General features: G+C 37.0%; 3 protein-coding genes across 5 annotated transcripts; all 3 read right to left on the bottom strand.

Annotated features, from left to right (window-relative positions):
* Window positions 1-6,718: 6,718 nt before the first annotated feature.
* LOC306844912 (lupus La protein-like) lies at window positions 6,719-11,399 on the bottom strand. The gene is made up of 12 exons (XM_079377349.1): window positions 11,298-11,399; window positions 10,810-10,883; window positions 10,625-10,728; window positions 10,117-10,291; window positions 9,828-9,935; window positions 9,157-9,260; window positions 8,982-9,053; window positions 8,867-8,909; window positions 8,647-8,784; window positions 8,130-8,322; window positions 7,912-8,028; window positions 6,719-7,746 (listed from the first exon to the last, which is right to left on the bottom strand). Exons 2-12 carry the CDS (start codon window positions 10,864-10,866, stop codon window positions 7,652-7,654), a joined length of 1,206 nt encoding a protein of 401 aa, XP_079233475.1. The 5' UTR covers window positions 10,867-10,883; window positions 11,298-11,399; the 3' UTR covers window positions 6,719-7,651.
* A 1,156-nt stretch (window positions 11,400-12,555) lies between these two features.
* On the bottom strand, window positions 12,556-13,956 carry LOC306844629 (putative phosphatase phospho2). 2 transcript variants are annotated; one of them, XM_079376897.1, is made up of 2 exons: window positions 13,846-13,925; window positions 12,556-13,717 (listed from the first exon to the last, which is right to left on the bottom strand). In XM_079376897.1, exon 2 carries the CDS (start codon window positions 13,714-13,716, stop codon window positions 12,991-12,993), a length of 726 nt encoding a protein of 241 aa, XP_079233023.1. In that variant the 5' UTR covers window position 13,717; window positions 13,846-13,925; the 3' UTR covers window positions 12,556-12,990. The 2 variants fall into 2 exon arrangements, with proteins under 2 accessions (XP_079233023.1, XP_079233022.1); XM_079376896.1 differs by having other exon boundaries at window positions 12,599-13,720; window positions 13,846-13,956.
* Window positions 13,957-14,743: 787 nt separating this feature from the next.
* LOC306844627 (peptidyl-prolyl cis-trans isomerase G-like) lies at window positions 14,744-21,178 on the bottom strand. Of its 2 annotated transcripts, none has more exons than XM_079376893.1 (13): window positions 21,027-21,178; window positions 20,407-20,471; window positions 20,236-20,310; window positions 19,986-20,093; window positions 19,870-19,914; window positions 19,327-19,414; window positions 19,033-19,062; window positions 18,800-18,939; window positions 17,825-17,999; window positions 17,296-17,499; window positions 17,078-17,159; window positions 16,336-16,487; window positions 14,744-16,117 (listed from the first exon to the last, which is right to left on the bottom strand). In XM_079376893.1, the coding sequence occupies exons 2-13, from the start codon at window positions 20,465-20,467 to the stop codon at window positions 15,181-15,183; spliced, it is 2,097 nt and encodes a 698-aa protein (XP_079233019.1). In that variant the 5' UTR covers window positions 20,468-20,471; window positions 21,027-21,178; the 3' UTR covers window positions 14,744-15,180. The 2 variants fall into 2 exon arrangements, with proteins under 2 accessions (XP_079233019.1, XP_079233020.1); XM_079376894.1 differs by having other exon boundaries at window positions 19,033-19,108; window positions 21,027-21,145.
* Window positions 21,179-22,317: the final 1,139 nt, after the last annotated feature.

Raw genomic sequence — 22,317 nt, 5'->3', positions numbered from 1 at the left:
TCAAAATCAAACATGTTTTTTAGCAGAGTATCTGAGGTAGGAGCTTTAAAATCACAGCCCTTTTCTGGAAAAGGGGGACGGGGAGCAGCAGCTCATTTGCATTTAAAGAGACATGCATGAAAACAGCGTGGTGTCTGCTTCCATTCAAAATAGGCATTTTCAAAACTATATAATAAATGATATGTGGGGTATTTTGAGCTGAAGCTTCACAGACATATTCTGGGGACCTGTAACTTATATTACGTATTGTAAAAAAGGGCATAATAGGTCTCCTTTAAAATATTCTTTACACTACAAAAGCTTCTTTTAAGAACTGTTCACTGAAAGGTTCTTTAGGGAACCTAGAATGGTTCTTCTGTGGCATCACTGTAAAAATCTCCTTTTGGAACTTTTTTTTAAGAGTGTAATGCAGAAAAATGCTGAAAAGGGTGCTATTTTACAGGCAATGCGTCCATCTAACGATAATCATCGATAATTCAAAAAGCAATTTGTGAATTGCCCCCAAAACCAGTAAACAGGGTCAATTCTGATTTAATATTGACATTAAACATGCTCTAGGACAGCTGTGCCATATTGTTTGAAGAAAACATGGGTGACCTTCTGACGTAGAACATTATGACAATCATCTCTCTGTTTCGCACTTCCTCTTGCTGTATTTATCTTCCTCTGTCTCAGTCACCCACCTCTCTTTTTCTGGGTGGTGATGGGGCAGAACAGTATTGACAGCCCCTCCACAGCCCACTGGTCAAGAGTAAGCGCTCAACGCCCCTCATCTCCCACCTCCACAGGCCAGAGGAGGGTTGTCATAGAAACAGACCAGCTGAGGTTAAAGATCCGGATGGAGTACGTGTGCGATTCCTCCGGTGTTTCTCTCCGCAGGTTGGCCCACTGAAAAATCGGGTCACCACTGAACCCTTATTCTGTTAGCCACACAGACAAGTGGGTTGCTAAGGTGTTCTGAGTGGCTGCTAGATGATTGCTTACTGGCACATTTCGTAGGAGCCAAAGTCTTTATACACTCGGATCTCTCCTTCAATGCCTTTTGGGAGTTTTATGATCCACGAGGTGAAAATTGTACATCTGTTGTAAATCAATTGTACATCAATCTTGCTTCACAAACACTGTTCTAAAGTCTGGGGTCAGTATGATTTTTAGTCATTATATTCATAAAAAAAATTAATTAGTCCTGTCAAAACGTTTAATCGCGATTAATTGCATCCAAAATAAAAGTTTTTGTTTATAATACATGTGGGTGTACTGTGTATATTTACTATGTATATATAGCCTAAATATGTTATGTTTAATATAAATTATATGAATATAAATATATACATGTAAATATTTTCTAAACATATGTGACCCTGTCAATTTTTAGAAATTGAGATTTATACATCATCTTAAAGCTGAATAAATAAGCTTTCAATTAATGGCTGAGATACTATTTGAAAATCTGGAATCTGAGGGTGCAAAAACTCAAAATATTGAGAAAATTGCCTTTAAGACTGGTTTTGTGGTCCAGGGTCACTTATACTGTGTGTGTGTGTCTTTATATATACATTACAAATATGCATAGTACACACACATTTATTATATAAACAAAATCTTTTATTTTGGATGCGATTAATCGCTGCCCAGTACTAGTATTTATATAAATGTACAAATATATTTAAGAAATATTTACATGCATATATATTCAAATTTGTATATGATTTATATCAAATATAAATGTATTGCATATATTTCTTAAGTATATACATGTATGTGTTCATATTTATATGTACATATAAATACACAGTACACACATGCATTATGTAAACACAAACGTTTTATTTTGGATGTGATTAATTGATCTGGGCACTAAAATAAATACTTTTATTCAGCAAGGATGCATTAATTGCCCAAAAATGTTAGTAAAGACATTTGTAATGTTAGAAAAGATTTAGATTTCAAATTATTTAAAATAAAATAAAAAATTATCAGGGTTTGCACCAAAATTTTAAAAAGTGCAATGGTTTTCAACATTGATAATTATGAAATGTTTCTTGAGCAGTAAATCAGTATATTGTGATGATTTCTGAAGGATCATGTGACACTGAAGACTGGAGTAATGATGCTGAAAATACAGCTTTGATCACAGGAATAAATTACATTCTGAAATATAATCAAATAGAAAACAGTTAGTTTTAATTGTAATAATATTTCACAATATTATTGTTTTTACTGTATTTTGATCAAATGCATATAGCCTTGGTGAGCAGAACAGACTTCTTTCAAAAACAAAGTCTTACCGACTTTTAAATGGTAGTTTAACTATGCTGAAAATTAATTACTCTGTATAGCTATAATTGCATAATGCAGTTTTTTTTTTCATTCCTTTTCCAAAAGAATGTCAGTGGAAATTGGACATGCTGAAAAACTGGTTAAAGGTCTATTTAGATCCTTAGCCCTAAATATAGTGACCACTAACAAAAAAGGGTGAAAAGCTATTATAAAAAGCTGTTATACTGAAGTAAATGTGTTTTTACGTAACCCTCCATATCCTAGTTACACAAAATGGATGTTAAAAGTGTGACACACACAAACACACTCCCCACACGGCTGCGGCCGTCCATGAGTCTCGCCACCCAGACGTGCCTCTTTCAGATGATAAATGCCTTTGTGCTCCGCCGTTAAACATCTCTCTATTGTCTTTATGATTATGGCTGCACAGATAACAGCAATATTTCTGTTCATTGGCTTCCCTCTGCTTAGCGTCGGTGTGGTCATTAATATTGTCAGGATGGCTGATAGCGACCCCACAGCCATTTATCAAAGCAAAAACTCACTAATCATATGCACATACGACCTGAGCATTAATATCTCTACAGCTGACAGCAGAGGAAAGCCCAACGCAGAGAGATCTTCAGCTGACCTTGAGACTGCATGTCTGTGTTTATCTCTGTGAGACTGCAGAACTGGGTGGAAACAAGATGTGACCACACATACTTGCACTTGAAATGCTGATTATTTTCTAAATGCATGAGCTTAATGTGAACAATTCATCTATGCATGCGTTTCATTTGTAAATTTAGTTTTGATCTCATTATTTATATACTGTACAACTCCATCTCCAGAGAAATGACAGACTTCTCTCTGGTGTCATATGGCAAATTTCTCCAATCATCGTCCACTTAAACTCCGCCCCTTTCTTAAAATTGACTGCAAACTCACAATTCAGATCTGCCTGCATCCAATCAACCAAGTAAATGTTGTATACTGGTTTAGGCTGCCTTTAAAAATATGGCAGAGGACTGGTGTTTAGTTTGTTTCCAGATCTTATTAGAATCAATCAATCCACTATGACAGGTAGGTAAGCAATGTTTGGCTAATTTGTTGAAGCTAATCATGCATTTAATTAGTGGCAGGTACACAGGACAAGCAACCAGATACTAATTACCTGTTCACAGATGCATAGTGATATGGCTGTAGTACATTAGAGTCAAATGGCTCTACAGAGTTTTATATTTTCTAAAAAAAAAAAAAAAAGAGTGGTAGCCTACTTGCCCAGACAAAAGTCACTTCAGTGATGCCAGAATGCTGCTTGTTGGGCCGTATGATGAAATCCACGAAATGTACTGTATCATGCGTAATGCCATGGAATTTGGCCTTTTTTATGAATTAATGAAAAGTAAGGCTATACACTTATATGGTCTAAACTGCAAAAGATGGCTGTTTAAATCTATTACATGCTGAAGCACGGAAACATAAGCTCAAAGGTCTTCACTAGAACCCGCCAAAATAAACGTTCGGTTTAACTTTAGGAAATTATGACAGAAATATAATATTGTTCTGTGTAATGTTGTCAGTTTAGCAACAACAACGTTTATTAAAACATTACTTTTTAAAGAAATATCACACAAAATAAACATTTTTCATGCTTTAATTTTAGTTGTGCAGCACTTTTTTTGCCAAAAATTTAAAGGAACTGTTCATATTAAATTAAAAAAATTAAATCTTAAATTGAGAAAATAACCTTAACTAACATTTAAAGTGGAAAAAAAGTGGAAAAAGTTGCTTTAAGTTATTAAAATGTTCTTAACACTAAGAAAAATAGTTGTTTTAAGAACTGTTCAACAAGCTTCCTTGGGGAACCAAAAATGTTTTGAGTTTTTAAACAGTGAGTGTAAACCTTTGGGATTTTATTTGTTTTACGTTTTACTGGATTTACCCTTTATGAATAAAAAACAAATCGCACAATGCCTTCACATTTGCAGAACTAATGGTGCTGGACCATATACTGTATGTTTATATCTAGGGCTGGGAATCTGAGTATGGGCAAACACCATTAATGCATGTATTCATGTATAGACAAGGAATTCAGTATAAGGATATAACTGTTTTTTTTTTATTATTTTTTAATTAAGTCCTGTGTGGTGTTTCTAATGCTGCCCTTTCCTAAAATATTCTAAGACCTAGCATCAAGTAAAGATCATAGCATGACAGAAAAAAACAGGTATTAATCATCTTGTCATTGTGGTGTCAAGACTGCCTTAGGGAGTAGAACCCCACCAATCTGATTCTCCGCCCTTGTACGGCTTACGTCAAACTATATCTCAGTCAAAATACACACATCCAGCGTTCATCAACTGCACATTTTCCTGTGACCTTGAATAGAGGACATTCCCCATTTCTTGCACACGATTCTTGTTTTCTAACCTCTACAACACTTTATCAACTTAAAATACTGCTTAACGGCTGCACATAATGCACTGAGGCTGGAAGTAACCTTCCATTATCAGGCTGATCTCTCCGTCCATTCATCTCTGAAAGCCCTCGCCACCCACAGATTCAAGCCCTGATTGCTCAGGTATTGACCATGTGCGAATGAGAGCAAGCTGTAGGTGCCCGTGGCTGGTTATACACATGCACTTTTCAAGGTCATGTAACAATGCGTGTCCATCAGCAGCGTGCATGCTGGGACAGAGTGACGTGACAGGTTGCTTACATACAAAAAGGTCATTACAAAGCACTGACACATAATACTTGATATACAGCCAGATATCTACTTGACTTCAACAAGTGCTGTGAAATTGTGTTGTAGATATTGGATTGTGTACTAAATGACACCCAACAAGCCATTTGTTAACAAACAATTCATTTCACGTTCACGTCACATATGGCAATATCTCTAAAAGATCATAAAGCCATTAGCATTCATTTCACAGGACATGCATTATGTGCGATGAACAGCGGCGGTTTTGGTGTCACAGTTGAATGTTTGACTTTCAGGTGCTGCAGACATTGAAAGACACCAGGGACACTCATTGACATGCTGGCGACTGCTTGTGCATGCAAAACAAGGGTGACAATAGACCACGCACCGATGCATGAAGACCTGTGTGCGTGCATGATACTGTGAGCCGCTCCATGTCAAATCACATCAAAAATGAGGGGGAAAAAACTATAGAAAACAGTAAAAAAATCTAGGACGTTATAGAGGAAGAACATCAGAAAACAATAATGCATTTTAACTGGGAGAAATGAGAATAACAATCAGATTGTCACAGATTGAGTGAGACTACAAAGATGATATGATATTTGCACATGCAAAAGTGATGCTGGGGGTAAAAAACAGCCTAAACTGGCTTGATTGTTTTAGGAGTTTAGAAACTGATTAAGCCAGGCTGGAAGACCATCTTAAACCAGATAAGACCAACAGGCTTGCTTAAGCTGTTTAAGTTTGTTTCTAAAACCATTTGCAGTGGTTTTAGTGTATTCTGTATTTGCTCGGGCGTCGATGCTCACTGGCCCAAGCCTGACATTCTTGATTTCAGAGCATCTCTTCAGCCAGTATACACAAGATTTTCACACTAGCATGTAAAATAGGTGGAAAAAACATGGCGCTCGACAAACAAATCTCAACTATGATGGGCGCAGATCAAGAAACTGCAATGCGCTGATGCAGTGAGCCGAGGATCAACATCAGTTTACTGGAAATGTTCTTTGCTTCCCAATAGTGACATTGCACCAAAGGAAAAACACCACAGACAGAAGTATTTGCATTCTACTCAAAAGGAAACCATCAAAGGGCCACCTCTAAGCAAAGCAAGCCTGAATTTAGCATGCAAAAACTGCAGTGAAACGTCTTGTTTGGGCACTAAAATTGAGGCATAACGCCCCCTGCTGGATGTGCACTGATATCACAATAATTTTGCTTAAAAGTTCACCTGTAAGAGGCATGGAGCTTTATACTTTTCCTCTCTACACAATATGATATCATGCATCATAATGTTAGTAATATTACAAAAGACTATGGTTTAGATTCAGTCTGTCAATTTCCATTGAGCACTACAGTTCACGGTCTGCCACTGTTGCAACCGAAATATAAAATATTTTCATTTTTATATGATCATTCCAGTTAGACAACATTTACTACTTTTTACACGCAAGTGTTATGTGTTACCTTTGAAGGATTCACTATGGTTTTGAAACTATATTGTGTCAAAAGCATCGAGTAAAAAGTTAGTGGCTGTCATTATAAATTTAGCCTTTTTAACAACAGAAGCATTATCCCACCGTTTAAAGCTATGGATTTGCAAGGCCTGGTCAAGAATATTCATTTAAATATAAATAATATTCACCAATACTCAGTTTAAAAGAGCCACAATTGAATTGGCGCACTTGACAAGTATGATGCCTCGATTACTGCATCAAAAATGACAACACCACATACATAACTACTATTTTGATTTTCAAGACTCTTTATTGAATTTGTGTAATATTCATCAACAGATGACAGACAGTAAAAAACATAAGGAAAAAATAACAATGAGTGCTTGTTGAAGCCCTGAATGGGTAAATATGAAGCATGGCATCTAAAACAGCACTTCAGATTAAGAGACATGTTTCTGTGATAAAGAAAATATGATTTTAAAAACAATTGTCAAATCTAATTCCTCCTAATGAAAACTCTCCAGATCTACATGCCTCTGTAACCACTTAAAGCAACTTTACAGCAACGTATTAAAAAGAAACAAGGATAACACACTTCGGCTTATGTTAGGTTTGTCCAAGTGACGAAAGCAATGGAATAATCTAGCAGGTGGAAAACAGGTTTTCGTTAATGGGAAAAAAACAACAACACTGAACAATGCTTATTACTAAAAATGCTGACATTGTCAAAACCTTCCTAAGTTCACTTATAGGCCTCAAACAGTTCTATAAGAATACAGTACTGCATTTAATAAATGCTGTCTGAACCGATAATCAGCCCCTTGATTACGCTCAAAACACAATCGGTGTAGACTCTGCAGACAGCGCTCAAGGAATGAAAATACGCAATTAAAGATGTCAATAGTTATACAAGCGCTTCCAGCTAACTGCTTCAGCTGAATAGATTTTAAAAATGACACATTTATAGAGCTGCAGATGAGATCTTAAATCAGACCAGCAATCATAAGTGTGTGAATGGCAAATAAACAACATCCAGGCACCATGTTTGTTCAACAAAATAAAATAAAAAAAGCCTTTTTCATGGCGAGTTTAGGGAAAAAGTGTGGCATACAGCTGTTGTGCAGCTTTTGACACAAGAAGTAGTCCAAGAATGTATTTTCCAGGTTTCTTGGTTTCAGGGAAAATCTACTGTACACAATAAGGCCACAGTTCTATGCCCTTAAGAACCGTTCTCGCTTTTGGCTTGTTTGGAAGCCGGCTCTTCGTTATCTTGACCATTAGACTCCAGAGGTCTCTTCTTTGGACTGGCTTCTTCTGTTGAAGGAGAAAATACATTTCTGATTTCATACGATTAAAGCCAAAAACTCAAAGTAAACTAAATTTACTAGCAATTTCAGAGTGAAAATAGTTTCTATACCATTTCTTTCAGTATATGTGACCTTAAAAGAGGAGAAAAGGACTCCAGAATGTCCCTTTTACCTTCATCTCCCTCATCATCGCTTTCAAACTTGGTCTTCTTTCCCTTGAACTGAGTCTGTTCTCTTCCTCCTCGGTCTCTGCGTCCTCCCCTGCCTCTTCCACGACCCCTGTAACCTCCTGCAATCACAGGTTACAGCGTAGCATAAGAGCAATATGTTAAACCGTGAGATTCTGTGGGTTCAGACACCTGCGTGTATTTATTGTGTCCTCTGAATTACCTCTGCCTCCTTTACGTTTGTTCATGGACTCCTGCTGATCTTCGATGATTTTCTTCAGCGTCTCCATTTCTACGTCTCCCTCAAGTACCTCCCACTGAACAACCTGCTCTTTAACCTTAGGATCTTCTCCTGCTTCAGCCTCTCGGACCTTCTGTAGGGCCTCCTGGGCGTTTGAGTGGAACAGGATGGTGCCCTGAAGAGGATATCATCGACAGAACTCAATGGAGGAAGACATATTTTTTTTTGTACAATATAATAAGACAGTTAAAGTATAACTCATATTGCCAATAAAAACTGGATTTAAAAAAAAGAGACAGCAGACATTCATAATGGTTAAATGTAAAGAACAACATTCATCAAAGAGGCCTATAATTCAGTCTATAATAGACCTGTTTTAAAATATTACAATTTATGTAAAGTACAACATTGCAACCATACAGCAGCAGTTAAAATGCGATGTTAAATGATCTAGACTTGAATGTGACGGAAGTATTGGTGAAACATGTTGATTTCTCACCTCTTTAGCTCCTCTGGTGAAATCAATCCATTTGATCTGAGCATGATCTGAGAAGATCTTGTGGAAATCTTCTCTCGAGGTGTCACTCAAGTCACCGGAGAACTTCAGCAGACAGCCTCTCTGATCATTCAGAGATTTCTGGGGAAACAGAAGAGCCATATATTATTAACACAGTCACATCTGAGAACTTGCTTTTTTGCGTTTCCGCGTCAAAACTCACCAGCTCTTCTTCTTCGGCTTGTTTCTGCCTGTCCTCCTTTTCACTGGAATGCACATTTACCAATTATAACTTTCAACTCGTCTCACTTTTGTGTAGAACAGTTGTTGTGCGTTACCTTTTTGCTTTAGCTTTGGATTCCACACGATTCTGCTTCCTCTCGGCCATCTTTTTAGAAAAGTAGTCCTCTCTACAGACAAAGGTTAACAACTTTCACACCAGAATATTCAAAGCCAATTAGGTACTAAGAAAAAACATGCAATGCTCAGAGACTGAACTGCAGAAGCTCCTACTTCATCAAGACGATCATCTCATTCCCTTTGTACTCTTTGACATCAGCGCGCTCCACAAAAGCCTTGGCAGCTTCTTCAGACTCTAAAACCGCGAAGATCGATCCCTGCAGACAACAACAGCAACGTAAACAAAGAGGTGGATACAAAATTCCTTGTTTTACTCACAGTAAAATAGAATTACAATGCCAAGTGCAGTTTTCAAGTATTGTAATCGTGTCTGTCCCAGGGTGGGTACCAAAAAAAAAAAATTACTTTTTGTTCTGATTGACTGAAATAAAGCAAAAAATTAAAGTATTAGATGAAATGCCTATTTAAAATGTTGCCTTGGCAACTAACTGAAAATAAAGTTCGATGTACACTGAAATGCACAAACAACATTTACTCAGAAACTGTAATTAATTGTGAAATTTACTAGCAACAGAAACAGCAAATGAGAAATTTTGAAGACTGAAATTCAAGTATTTTCTTGTACCAAAAACTAAATAGAAATCTTTAAAGAACGAATACCTTAATCAAAAATGTAAATAATTGATTAAAACATAAAAAATATTAATAAATACCACAATAGTATAAAAATAATAACACCGAAGACCACTGAAGGCATAGAAAAATTCTCCCTGAGATATTTGGTCACAAATGGTTTCCTCATCGTTTCACTTTAAAAGCCTTACTTTGAAAGTCTTCTGGGCTCCTTTCCTCAAGTAGATGTTATCAACTGTGCCTTTATCTGCAAACCACTCTTTCATTTCATCCAGCGTGGTTTCAAGAGGAAAACCTTTCTGTTGAATTTAAACATGAATATCAGTCAACCAACAGAAACATGTGGCTTGACAAAAGAGAACAAGAACAGTATCCAGTCATATATACAGGACGAGATGACCTGTTAAACCCTATTATACACCGTCTGTTTTAGAGCAAAGCTAACGTGACTCAAAGAGGAACTTGATGCCATTCGCTCACCATGTAGATGGACTTGTGTTTGAGCGCGTCCCTGTACTCCTCATTGTTCTCTGGAAGAGGTTTGATCGGATTTCGTCTTATTTTGGTTTTGTCCTCGCTGATCTCCAGCAAACCCGCTTTAGATTTTTGCAGAGACTCAACAATAACAGCTGTGTCTGATGTGAGACGCTTTAGTCTGTGAGAACGAACACAAAACCAGACAAACTCACATTTTAATACCCATAGAAATTACTTTCTTTAGCTCTTAGTTGAAGCACTTAATTTCGCTCAATTTCTCACTTTATATCTTCAAAATGCATCTGCAACTAAACGTATCTCGATTTAAAGATGCATTATATGCATTTGTATTGTAGAACAAGGCAAAAATACTGAGGAAAATATCATTTTGTTGCAGTGCATGCAACAGATGCTCAGATTTACAACCTTTTTATGGACTTAATTTGTGGAAACGTAAATTAAGACATTTTAGTGTTTCTATTTTCCAATTTCTATAAACACGATGCATTACCTGTTAAATTTCAGCATGGTCTCCAGAGTGACCCAGCCATCATCTAACTGCAGCTGCTCCTTCAGAAACTTGTCTCGAGGGAGATTGTGGTCACCAAAATAGTACTGAACACAGAAACATCACATTCATGTCATTCATTTGAATGAAGGAGAAAATAAAGCTAATTATGATGCTCATCCTCTCACCTCAATCTGTTCTGCCACCTTCTTCTCCAGAGGAGACCTTTCCTGATTGTCTGCCATCTCTGCTGGGACGAGAACTAACAAAAACAGATTTTATTTTCTATTTTGCAAAAAGTCTGTAAACATTTACACTGTTTCTGTTCTGCGTTTTCTATGAACAGAAGCCTGTTTTATCAGTAAGATTGTGATGAATTTGAGCCACCGGTGTGATTCTCAAACCACGTGCGAGTCCAGCACAACTCCTGCTTCTGTTTTATACTGAATGCTGACTGCTGAAGTGAACATATCCAGTGTTGAATAGGATTAAAATAGCCTGTCTGTAGCTAGCAATTCAGTCACTGGCTGTTATAAATATTTATAACTCATGTGCGCCACATGTCACTGAAAGACACTGAACAAACTAAATCTGTCATTGCTGTTTTTCTGTCCGTTCTAAAGCACTGTAAACACCGGGAAAAACAAGCAACGTCGCAAAAAAAACCCATACTCACTTTACTAGCGTTCTGATCTGTCTGATCTCAACCAAACGCCACGCTAAACGCGATCCGAACGTGAGTCGAGGGACGGCGTCGCGTTGTCATGACGTCACAGAGACCGGGTGGAGGATCATGGGAAATTGAGTTCAACACGGAATCCGCTCATTTCCTGAGTGTTTTATTTATTTATTTTTCATAAACACCGAGCAGCTCTTTTTAAATTCTTTTATTTTCATTCATTTGAAATTATTTCATTAGTTTGAAAGAGCATTTCCATTTTTTTACCATGCTACCACTTTGCTAAAACACAGGCAATTTATAAATAGCCTAAATATTACAGGCGTTTTATTTGAAATTTCAGTTAGAGAACACTGGAATATTGTTATATTTAATATTATTTTTTATTATCATACAGCCTATAATTCGTACTAATGGTTTAGCTTGAGAGGTTTGTGCAGCCAGGTCCTGTTCCTTTAATAACATCATCGTCCACAAAGTGCTGGACTCTTCATTAAATTATGGCTGCTATCTAGGCTTAGATACAATCATTTATTCAAAGAAACAAAAGGCAAGTCATAACTTTGACTGGGTAATTTATTCCTTTATAATCAGACACTAAACATGTGCATGGCCTGTGTGTCACAAGTACAAAGGACACAAGATTTGTTTTAAATATTAACAGGAACAAGGTGTCAGGAGAATATGGCGATGCTCCGGTCATATGAACAAACTTTAATGATATGCAAACTTTGTTTATTTATAAGCCAATACTCTCCATTCATCTCTGCTTTGAATACAACACTCTGAATCAAGAATCAGGCTGCATTTACAGTACACATCTAACCCGAGCTCATTCAGGAACAAACACTGTTTATCTAAAGTCAAGAGCGACACGTCTGACGCCAAACTGCTGTTATCAGGACTCAGCACGAGTTACTGTGACCCTGCTGGCTTTTGAAACATCACTGAAACATACAGCGGGCTCCAAAAGTCTGACACCACACCAAGTGTTTCAATAATATTAATAATACACACAATATTTTTTTATTTGATTAATTATTTGTAATATATAATCAACTTAAAAATAAAATAATAATAATAATATAACCCAAAATCTTTTGGGGTCCACTGTATATATGCGAGTATGGTACTAACATGCAGATTAGGGTTTCTAATAATAAAAATAATATGGTTCGTATTATATCTTCTGCACTGAAATATTAAACTATTTTCATTTCATAGTAGTACCAAGGTTTAGAGTCACATTCAGGCTGCATTATAATGGCATAGTATTTATAAATAGGATTTTCATCGTGCAGATTTTAGAATAAATATTTAGTCAGCATGTTAAAACATTTACATTTGTTCATTTTAATGTTTAATGTATATTAAGCACCTCAAACTGTTATTGAAACAGTGAACTTATACTATGATTTTAAATCTCAAAGATATTTAAAATGACTGTCAAAGCAATTATATGTAAATCTGTAAAAATATATATATACACACATTTTAAAATGTGCACTGAAACCAAAACTTAATTCTGACAGATATTACACCATGCCCAAATTAGTTTATCAAGTAGATTAAGGGGGAAAGAGCTATAATAGGATGCACAGGATGCATTTAGTGCAGAATAAACATGTGATATTATTTTATATATTAGTTCAGTGAGTCTGTTTGTCACAATATTGCCTATAATACTATATTACTCAATCAGAGCTCTTAACTCCCTGAGGATTTCATTGCCACTAGTCCAGGGCACGATTTTGGCAGGCAGTGCTTCTGAGCCCTCTGAAATGGCTTTGCATAACAGTTTCTCTAAGATGAATCCTTTCCTAGGCATTGCAATATCCCCTTCTTTCAATTCTCGAACTGGGCAAAAGTCATTTCCTCCATCTCCTATATAGCAAATCCTCTCATAATGCACATCAGCCTTAGCTTGCGTCTCTCTGAAATCCTGCAGCACCCTGCTCTTGCACAGGTTCACGGGACATTCCTGACAGTCATGCGCGTGAAAGCAGCGCACGCTCATGTAGCCGCGCGCATCGATGCTGGCAGGGTTGGTGAAGACGTCATCTATAGCGAACTTCAACCCTGATGCATGCAAAATCCAGTCTATGAAGATACTGTTGGCATCGGAGATTATGATGCAGTCGATGTCTTTCTTATTGTCAGATATGAAGGTCAGGAGCTCGGTCATGCCGTCGGTGATCGGGATGCTCTCCATGACCGCGCGCATGTGCTCCGGCTGGACGGACTGCTCTCCGATGTAGGTCAAGACTCGCCCCATATACTCGGTCCAGAGGCCTTTCTGGTATGACTTCTTCAGCCAGTCCGGTAACGTCTGCTCGGGAGTGGAGCGGATCACCCATGTGTCGCTGTTGTCATCCACTATAGTGTGATCAAAGTCGAACACCACTAAGGTCTTCATTCTGCTGGAAATGACACAAAAACACAGTATTGACATAATGAGCTACAAAAGAGGTGTTCGGTATTCAGCATATCTGTCTCAGAAAGTCTAGTAAAGAGATGCATGTTAGCAAATCAAATATATACTGACCTGAAACGGGAGCCTGAGTGAATTATTCAATTTCGTTCGCGATTATGAGGCCGATACTTGCTGCCTACACTACAAAGCATGATTAGTCACCGCCCCTGCAAGCGACGACTCGTCTCTGATTGGCTGCCACGCACGTCACTCAAAGGTCTCGCGAAGCTCTGATTGGTCACTAGAATCGTATGAACTTGGGTCGTTCTTGCTTTCTGTTTCATTCAAAGTGAAGCAGTGTGTTTTGAATGAGAATGGAATTGTGTTAATATAGATACTGCTAGTAAATGTTTTAGAATAGTAGAGCCATAAAGCTTTGAAATAACGTTTTAAATCAGACGTCAGCACAATTTATGACTGATACTCTAATTTCAAGCTTGGTTTAAAAAAAAAAAAACACCACGTGGTACCTTTGCTGATTAATCAGCACATTAAGACATTTGTTTTGTATTACGTTTAAATATGGAAATGAGGCGTAATCTAATTAAATATGCGGTAATTTAATATATTTGCAGAAATCTGAACATTGGATAACGCCAGGTTCCAATGTGTTGTTTCATTTTGTTGACATATTAAAGGTTTGTACAGAGGATTTTGAAGATCTCTTTCTATCACTCCATGAATATACGGTCAACAGCAAGAAAAAAAACTGATATATGAACAAACCCCTCTGTAAAAACCTTTAGAGTAGATGTCAAATTCAGTGCATGTGAGTGCTGCTAAAATGATTTCTGACTCGGCGCAGGGGAAAAAACTCATTCTGAGAAACCTTTTAAAGATATATTAAATATGTTGGATGTTTTTCTTACAGTAATCTGATATAAAAACAGTTTTGCCTTAAACATCCTCAATTCCTAATTGCACTTGAATAAAGTTAGGAAGAGACTCAATAAACAGGACCACAGAATTTGAATTTCACAGGTTCAGTATCAATTTTTATTTGTCAAATTTAACAGAACCTAACATTGTCATCTCTTTACAAACATAAAGCCCTTACAAAACTCCAATTTACGCAAACATGTCCCCAACAAACCCCTTTTATAAAACAGCTCAGATCGGACAGAAAAACAATTAAGCAACCATTTTCACTAAACGTTTATGTCAGGATATGGGCAAGTAAATGAAAACAAATGTCAGATAAAAGCAGGACAAATGTAACCGATTCAACTGAAACTAATTAGGACATTGCCATCGGTATCAGTCATTAAAAAGATATTCCAGGCGTTCAGGAGAGGGGCATGTCTGATTCACACGATGACTAAAAAATGTCTCTTTGTATCCATCGTTGTACAGCAAGTCATTGATGGGGGAAATGAAAACAAAAAAAGGAGAGGTACATGCAGTCTCTCAGTCACTGTCACTGGAAGACGAGTCCTTTTTCTTTTTCATTGGACTTTTAGATTTGTCCTTTGCTCGCTCTTTAGATTTCGGACTCTCGCTTCTTTTCTTCCGTTTATCAGCATCACTCTCTGAATCGCTGCTTCCACTGTTGCTCTTTTCCTTCCTCTTCCTGCCGCTCTGTCGATCATCTCGCTCTCGGCTTCTCTGTCTCTGGGAGGACCGTTCTTTGGAGCTTCTGTCTCGTCCTCTGCTCTTTGACTCCTCTGCACTCTTCCTCTTGTTTCTGTCTTCTGCATCTCTCCCGCGGTCCCGTCTGTCTCGCTCTCTGCTTCTCGACCGGCGAGATGATCTTCTGTCCCGGCTGCTGCTGTGGCGTCTGTCACGGCCTCTGTCGCGTGATTGGCCACGCTTGTCGCGGCCTCTGGACCGGGACCTCCGTGACCCGTCACGCCCCTTTTCTCTGCTTCTAGATCGGTCACGTCGCTGCTCTCCATTCTTCTTCTTTTCCACCTCTTTTGACTTTTCTTTATCATTCCCTTCTGAATGTTGTTTGCTCCTTTCTTTGCTTCTGTCTTTTTGCTCACCCTCCTTGTCCCGCTCTTTGGCATCTTTCTCTTTCCTGTCCTTGCTGCTTGAGCGTCCCCGTTTGTCATCGGCTTTACTGTGCTTTTCCTTCTCTCTCTTCTTTTCCTTGCTCTTGCTCCGGCTGCTAGCTTTTTTCTTTTCCACATCAGCATCTGTCTTTTTCCGTGCGTCCCTATCTCTGCTTTTGGAGCGATGTTTGTCCCTCTTCCTGTCTCTTCCTCTAGAGGGACTGCGTGATTTGTCTCGCTTTGCATCTCTCTTTTCTCGTTCAGAGTTCTTTTTTGCTTCTTCTTGTCCTGCAGCTTTGTTTTCGCTGGCTGGCTCAGTGGTTTCTGTCTTTTCCTCTGACATATCTCCTCTGAACGAGAAAAAAACACATGAAAGATTTATTTTCAGGTAGGAATAATAAATAATATGCATTTCAAATAAACTATATAATATAGATAACTCTTGAATGCAAGTAATGTTTTGGAATAGCACAAGGGCAAGAAAACAAAATTTTACTTTTGAGTGAACAAGTTACATTGCATGAATGCTGGATGCAATAATTGTGTGCACTGTAAAAATTGCACATACTTGTCGCCTTTGATCCATCGTTCCTGGGTGGGGGCTGTGTTGGCTTTAGCTTTATGTGTCCTTTGCATTTCCTGCCTCCAGTGTGGAGGCGTCTCACTGCGGCGAAACCGATCCCATGACCGCGAGCGAGATCTAGATGGTGTCCGGTAGCGCTACAAAAAAAAAAAAAAAAAGTAATTATAAAAATAAGCTTTATATTATTCATTAAAATCAAAATGAAGACGTGTAAAATAAAACATGGATCGTTCAAAAGTTTGGGATCGGTTCATTTTTTAATCCAGCAAGGATATGTGAAATTGACCAGAAGTAACAGTAAAGACATTTATAATATGGTTTTTAAAAATTATATTTTTAAACTAATGCTATTCGTTTAAACTTCATGGTGCATCATGGTTTCCACAAAAAATTACACAGCACAACCGTTTTCAAAACTGATAATAATCAGAAATGTTTCTTGAGCAGCAAATCAGCATATTATAATGATTTCTGAAGGATCATGTGACACTGAAGACTGGGGTAATGATGCTGAAAATTCAGCTGCGCATCACAGGAATAAATATTTAATTTATTAAAATAGGAAACAAATATTTTAAATAGTTAAAATATTTCACAATATTACCGTTTTAACTGCATTTGCATAAGAGAAATCTTCAGAAATCTTACCGAGCCCAAACTTTTAACGTGTATTCACATTTAACTTTCACGATTCGCCTTGCAAAGCAAATCATATTTATTCTCTTACCCTCGGTCCTCTTCCTTTAATTCTGCGCCCTGACCTGGTCATCACCAGTCTCGTGCGGTTTGGCCGCGAGTTAACCATGGGTCTAGAATATAATTTAAAAGTTATATATATGTATATATATAAAAAAAAATTAAATCACACAACATTTCATCCATGTCTGTACAACAAATGATCCTCCACAACATTACAGAATGAAGTATCTACATATCACATTCTACCTGTCCCTTTCCCTCTCTCTCTCCCTGTCTCTTTCTCTTTGTCCATCTTTCCCAGAGTCCTCCTTCTGCTTTTCTTTCCCCTGCTCCTCTTCTTTGGCCTTCTGGGGGCTTCGCCTCATTAGGAAGCGGTTTTCTGGAACGGGTGGGACTTCCTCTGGGCGGATGGTCGACACGGGTTGGGGATCAGCCTCTTCCACATCAGACCTACAGAAAAAGACATGTTAAAATTCTCACTCTTCTGAAGAATGACTACATTAAAAATCACTTTCAGCAAGAATGAACATGGTTTGTACAAAACAAATAAAAAAAACTAATGATTGGCTGGCAAAGTCATTTCAGATAGTTATATGTTATGAATAAATTTTAACTATACCAAAATTATCAGACGTAATAAGCAGTCTTGAAATTTATACTGTATTGAGCTTTTAGTAATGATGGGAAGTAAATTCTTCAAATTTTGAAGCATTTTATATTAGTGTTGTTGTAGGGTGAGAGATTCTCATCATAAAAGTGTAAAGGGCAACTGCACCCTTTCTTGTCTTTCTTCTTGTGTTTCTGTTCTTTCTTTTTCTTGTGTTCCTTCTTATGTTTCTTCCGTCGTTTCTTGTCCTTCTCTGATTCCTCCGAGTTCGAAGAGCTGTCTGAGGAGGAGTCGTCGTCGTCACTCTCGCTGGAAGACCGATGCTTCTTCTTTTCTTTCTTTGCTGGATGACAGAAGTTGAAGCAATACTTTAAAACACAGCATCACAATTTGACTGGAAAAAATACTTCTGTAGGATTAAAGCAAGATTAAATTAAAGTGTGATCTCCTTGAGATGCTATTTTTGCACTGCCAATCGTAATTTATTAATAAAAGTGTACAGGAACATTCTGCATGAATGAATTAACGTCCAGCCTATTCTCAAGATAGTCGTGAATAACACAAGTAATCATAGTGACCATTAAATACTTACTTCCATAACACTGGACAGTTCTATCACAATATATGTGCGTTGATTATACTCACTTATTAAATAAGTTCTATAAGTTCTTAATTATCTGACAGTGGCTCTGAATGCTTTAGTTTTGTGTTTAGAAGTCACTACAAAATGAATGAGACAGAAGAACCGTGACTAGATCTAAAACTTTTGGACGGCACAATGATTTATGCCTTCATTTGATTGCCACTGTTTTTGATAAATTTGCATCAATTATAATAATTGCATTCATTTATTTTATTTACCCAATTTATTTTATTTTTAAATTGTCTAAACTTAATGATTTTATTTAATTAGACATGCTTTTTGATTACTTAAATTTTGCTTAATCATTAAAACAAAATCATAAAAGAATCCAGAAAATATATTTAAAAAAAAAAAGTAATAAAACTGATTTCATAGGGCCAGCCTACTTTGGCCCGAAAGCATATTTATAGTGTACACAATAAAATAAGGTAAAGCTGATAGCATAAAACATCTAAACATTTCTAGCCTTAAACACGAGAAAAGAAAATATGCAATATCACCTTTAGATTTTGGAACAAGTTCCCCACAGTTGAGCACTTTGACCTCGGTATAGGGTCGGCTGTTGGTATCCGTCTTCTGACTCTCGATCATCCGGATCACCTCCTGGCCGGAGATCACCTGACCAAACACCACATGAATTCTGTGGAAAAAAAGCAACAAAACCTGTTAAACACTGCATATGATATTGATCAAAAATTACTAGTTGGTACATGACATTGTGCTGCACACTTACCCGTCCAAGTGAGGAGTTGGTTTTGTAGTTCTATGGTCAGGGACACAAAACAGTGAGGCAGAATGTAAATATAAATCTAACGAACACAAAAACAATGATTAATGCACACCATAAATCGATCTGAGACATGATCATTTGCAGTTCATATCTAGTTCAAGACCAAACCAATGCATTGAGGGCGTACACCTATTCTACAACATCAAGGCTGCAAAAAAAGAAAATGATAGTCGCAGATCATCGTCCATTTCCAAAGAGGGTGGTACAATCCATTAGAAGCACATATACTGGACTCACATAAAGAACTGAGAGCCATTGGTGTCTTTCCCTCTGTTTGCCATCGACAGCAGAAATTCCTTGGTATGTTTCATTGAGAAGCTCTCATCTAGACAAAGAAAATGTCAGAATATTTAAAATCACTGTTGTTATTGATAACTAAAAATTGCTTAAATACACCTAAAATGAAATAGAAATATTAGATGTACGCAGAAAAATATTTAATTAGAAATGCTGCTATGAAACTAAACTGAAGTTCTAAAATGACTAAAACAAAAATTAAAGCTAAATAGAAATAAGAGCTAAGTCAAAACTTTAATTAATACAATGAATATGTACAAATAATTTAAATAACACTGACTGAAATGTAAAAACATTTTTGATTACTAGATACAAGCATTTTATTTAGACTGATTTATAAATCTGATCAATCAAGTCAATGAAGAATCATCTCAAGAAAATGACTTGAAAAATTTGACATTACTCTGGAACTTTTCATCTAAAAACAAATGCTATATTTGATTAATTTGCACATGCTTATGAAGTGGAAAAAATGACACTCACCTTCAAAGAAACCTCCATATATAGATTCACCACCTCTACCATTTCCTGTTGAGGCAAACATTTGTCAAATATCATCACACATACAATACACACGATTAAAAAAAAGACAGCAGTACCTTCACTGAAGTCTCCTCCTTGTATCATAAAGTCCTTTACTATCCTGTGGAACAGACTTCCTTTATAGTGCAAGGGTTTCTGGGTAGTCTTACCAATTCCTTTCTCACCTGGAGACAGAGATGAAAAAAACCGACAAAGCAATGCATAAACAGACCTGGAAGCCTTGCTGTAAAAACGTATCTCACAAGAGACAGTAATTGTACTGCATTAAACATCTCTCTCTCTCTCTATATATATATATATAATTACCTGTGCACAGGCAGCGGAAGTTTTCACATGTCTTGGGACAAGCATCCGAGAAGAGCTCAATGACCACTCTGCCCGCTGCAGCAAGGAAAACCAGCAGGAAACAAATATTACACAGGGAAATACATCCCACATCCCACATGTACTGAAGAGCAGCTGTGCAGAGAGTCTCACCTGGAACATTACTGATCCCAAAGTCAAAGAAGCAGCGAGGACGCTGCACCTTCACCCCCATCACACTGCAGGCACAACACACAGCTTACACACCATCTAGTCGAACTACACTAGCACACACACTCCACTGTGAAATATAACTTTCACATATTTTGAAATATAGAGTATTAGTATTTCTTATGTAGCAATAGTTCATGCTATTTTCTTGTCTACTCTGAATAAGTGTCGATATGTCAGTGTCGTCAGAATAACACATCACATAAATCTATTTGACTTTTTTTATGTTGCCTTGAAGATTATAAATAACTTTAGAATAGAACGACATTATTTTTTGAGTCTCACCGCGCTCAGCTTGTGCTAAAACACGTGAAATGACCAACAGCCGCACACCTTGTGTATCCCAATTTGTTTAAACTGTATATTTATCTAATTAGCTTTAGGAAACCGGGTAATTATTTAGATTTGAAAGCGCAGCGTTTTGTCTTTTAATGATTGAATGACTAGCATGCTAACGTGCTACATGTGTCCTGAATATATTGAGATTTCCATTTTGTTGTTTCGTTTGAACAAGTCATACTGAAAGGTGATTTTTAATATCTTTGATAGGACGTGTAACTTACATGTTTGATCCAAGTTAAACAAATGCTACCAAAATGAAGAGCACATTAACAACATTAAGTGTCGCTCTCGTGTCCTCAGCGCGCAGGTCTATGAAGATGGCGCCGTGACGACCAGCGGTGCATTCTGGGTAAAAACATAAACCGCCTGAACTAGAGAAACCGGAAACCTGAAGCGGACAAAAATCACATGGGATTTGGAGTTTAGTTTCGCTTGAGTGTAGTTATATGTAAATACATTTATAATAATTGTTTTTTTTTTCAATGAAACATACAAAACATAGGCTATATTAAACCTTAAACATTATTAATAAAGATTATTAACTATTCATATTAATAATAATTCATAAAAAATAATACCTTATTAAAGAGTTGACGTATTGACGGAATTTCACGTTTTTCAGCGTTCAGGTGCGTATCAAGCTTGATCAGTATCCATGGCAACGATCTGTTTGCGTTTTCTGTAACCCTGACTGTCTCTGTAGATAAGTACATATCATATACATTACATATCATATACATATCTATGGTCTCATCTGCATCTTGAGACGATTATTGAGCTGACCGAGTTAATCTATTGATCGTTGGATTTCCACAAACTAAACTAAACATGTAGAACACAATGCTTTTATGTTCAGTAAACAGTTATATTTTATGAATCTGCTGCTGTACTAGTGTTGTATGATCCCATGTAAGTAAGTAATATTTAGTATTTTGATATATTTAATGGCACTCAAATAATACTGTGGGAGTGAAGCTAAAGGTTTTATTGCTGTCAGAATACACTGATGATGAAGCTCTCATTCCCAACAACACATCAGTCATTATCAGACGAATCCCTGCTGTTGGCCTCAAATCCACAAACACAAGATCTGTCAAGTAAGTCACGTGATATGAACACAACTGTTATTATTTAGATGTCATATGAAGAATCATCAGTCTGTCATTGGTGTTTTAATCATGTGAACTCTTTGCTGTTTGGTTTTGCAGTAATCGGCCTGAACCATCATGTGGATCTTCACAAACAGTATGTAGAAAAGTGTTTGAAAAGAGAGTTAATTAAACATGAAAACCAATGCGTCGAATATTTGATTCCTATGGTTATTCTTATACTGTAACATATGGAACATCGTCAGCTGTCTCCTCTAGTATATTACAGATAGCCACGTTTGCTAAGTTTTATAAAGTTACTCAGTTTTAGATCAAACTGTCAGGACAAGCCATTTGTTTACTTGTTTTGAATCAAAGGTAATAATATTTTCAATCTATATGCACTTTTGTACAATTTTATCTT

The sequence above is a fragment of the Barbus barbus genome (assembly GCF_936440315.1).
Source record: "Barbus barbus genome assembly, chromosome: 25".
Lineage (NCBI taxonomy): Eukaryota > Metazoa > Chordata > Actinopteri > Cypriniformes > Cyprinidae > Barbus > Barbus barbus.
Note: the sequence above shows the minus strand (reverse complement) of the source record. Positions and strands in the feature narration are given on the sequence as shown.

Bases quoted from the DNA above. Each gene is read 5' to 3' on its own strand.
- LOC306844629 (XM_079376896.1), bottom strand. From the start codon at position 13,716: ATGAAGACCTTAGTGGTGTTCGACTTTGATCACACTATAGTGGATGAC.
- LOC306844912 (XM_079377349.1), bottom strand. From the start codon at position 10,866: ATGGCAGACAATCAGGAAAGGTCTCCTCTGGAGAAGAAGGTGGCAGAA. The intron at 10,729-10,809 runs GTGAGAGGATGA...TTCTGTGTTCAG, and splicing joins AGGTGGCAGAACAGATTGAG to TACTATTTTGGTGACCACAA. The intron at 8,785-8,866 runs GTGAGTTTTGAC...CTGTTTCCCCAG, and splicing joins AAGCCGAAGAAGAAGAGCTG to AAATCTCTGAATGATCAGAG.
- LOC306844627 (XM_079376893.1), bottom strand. From the start codon at position 20,467: ATGGGGGTGAAGGTGCAGCGTCCTCGCTGCTTCTTTGACTTTGGGATC. The intron at 20,094-20,235 runs GTAATTATATAT...CTCTGTCTCCAG, and splicing joins CTTCCGCTGCCTGTGCACAG to GTGAGAAAGGAATTGGTAAG. The intron at 17,500-17,824 runs GTGCAGTTGCCC...CTTTTTCTGTAG, and splicing joins AAGAAGAAAGACAAGAAAGG to GTCTGATGTGGAAGAGGCTG.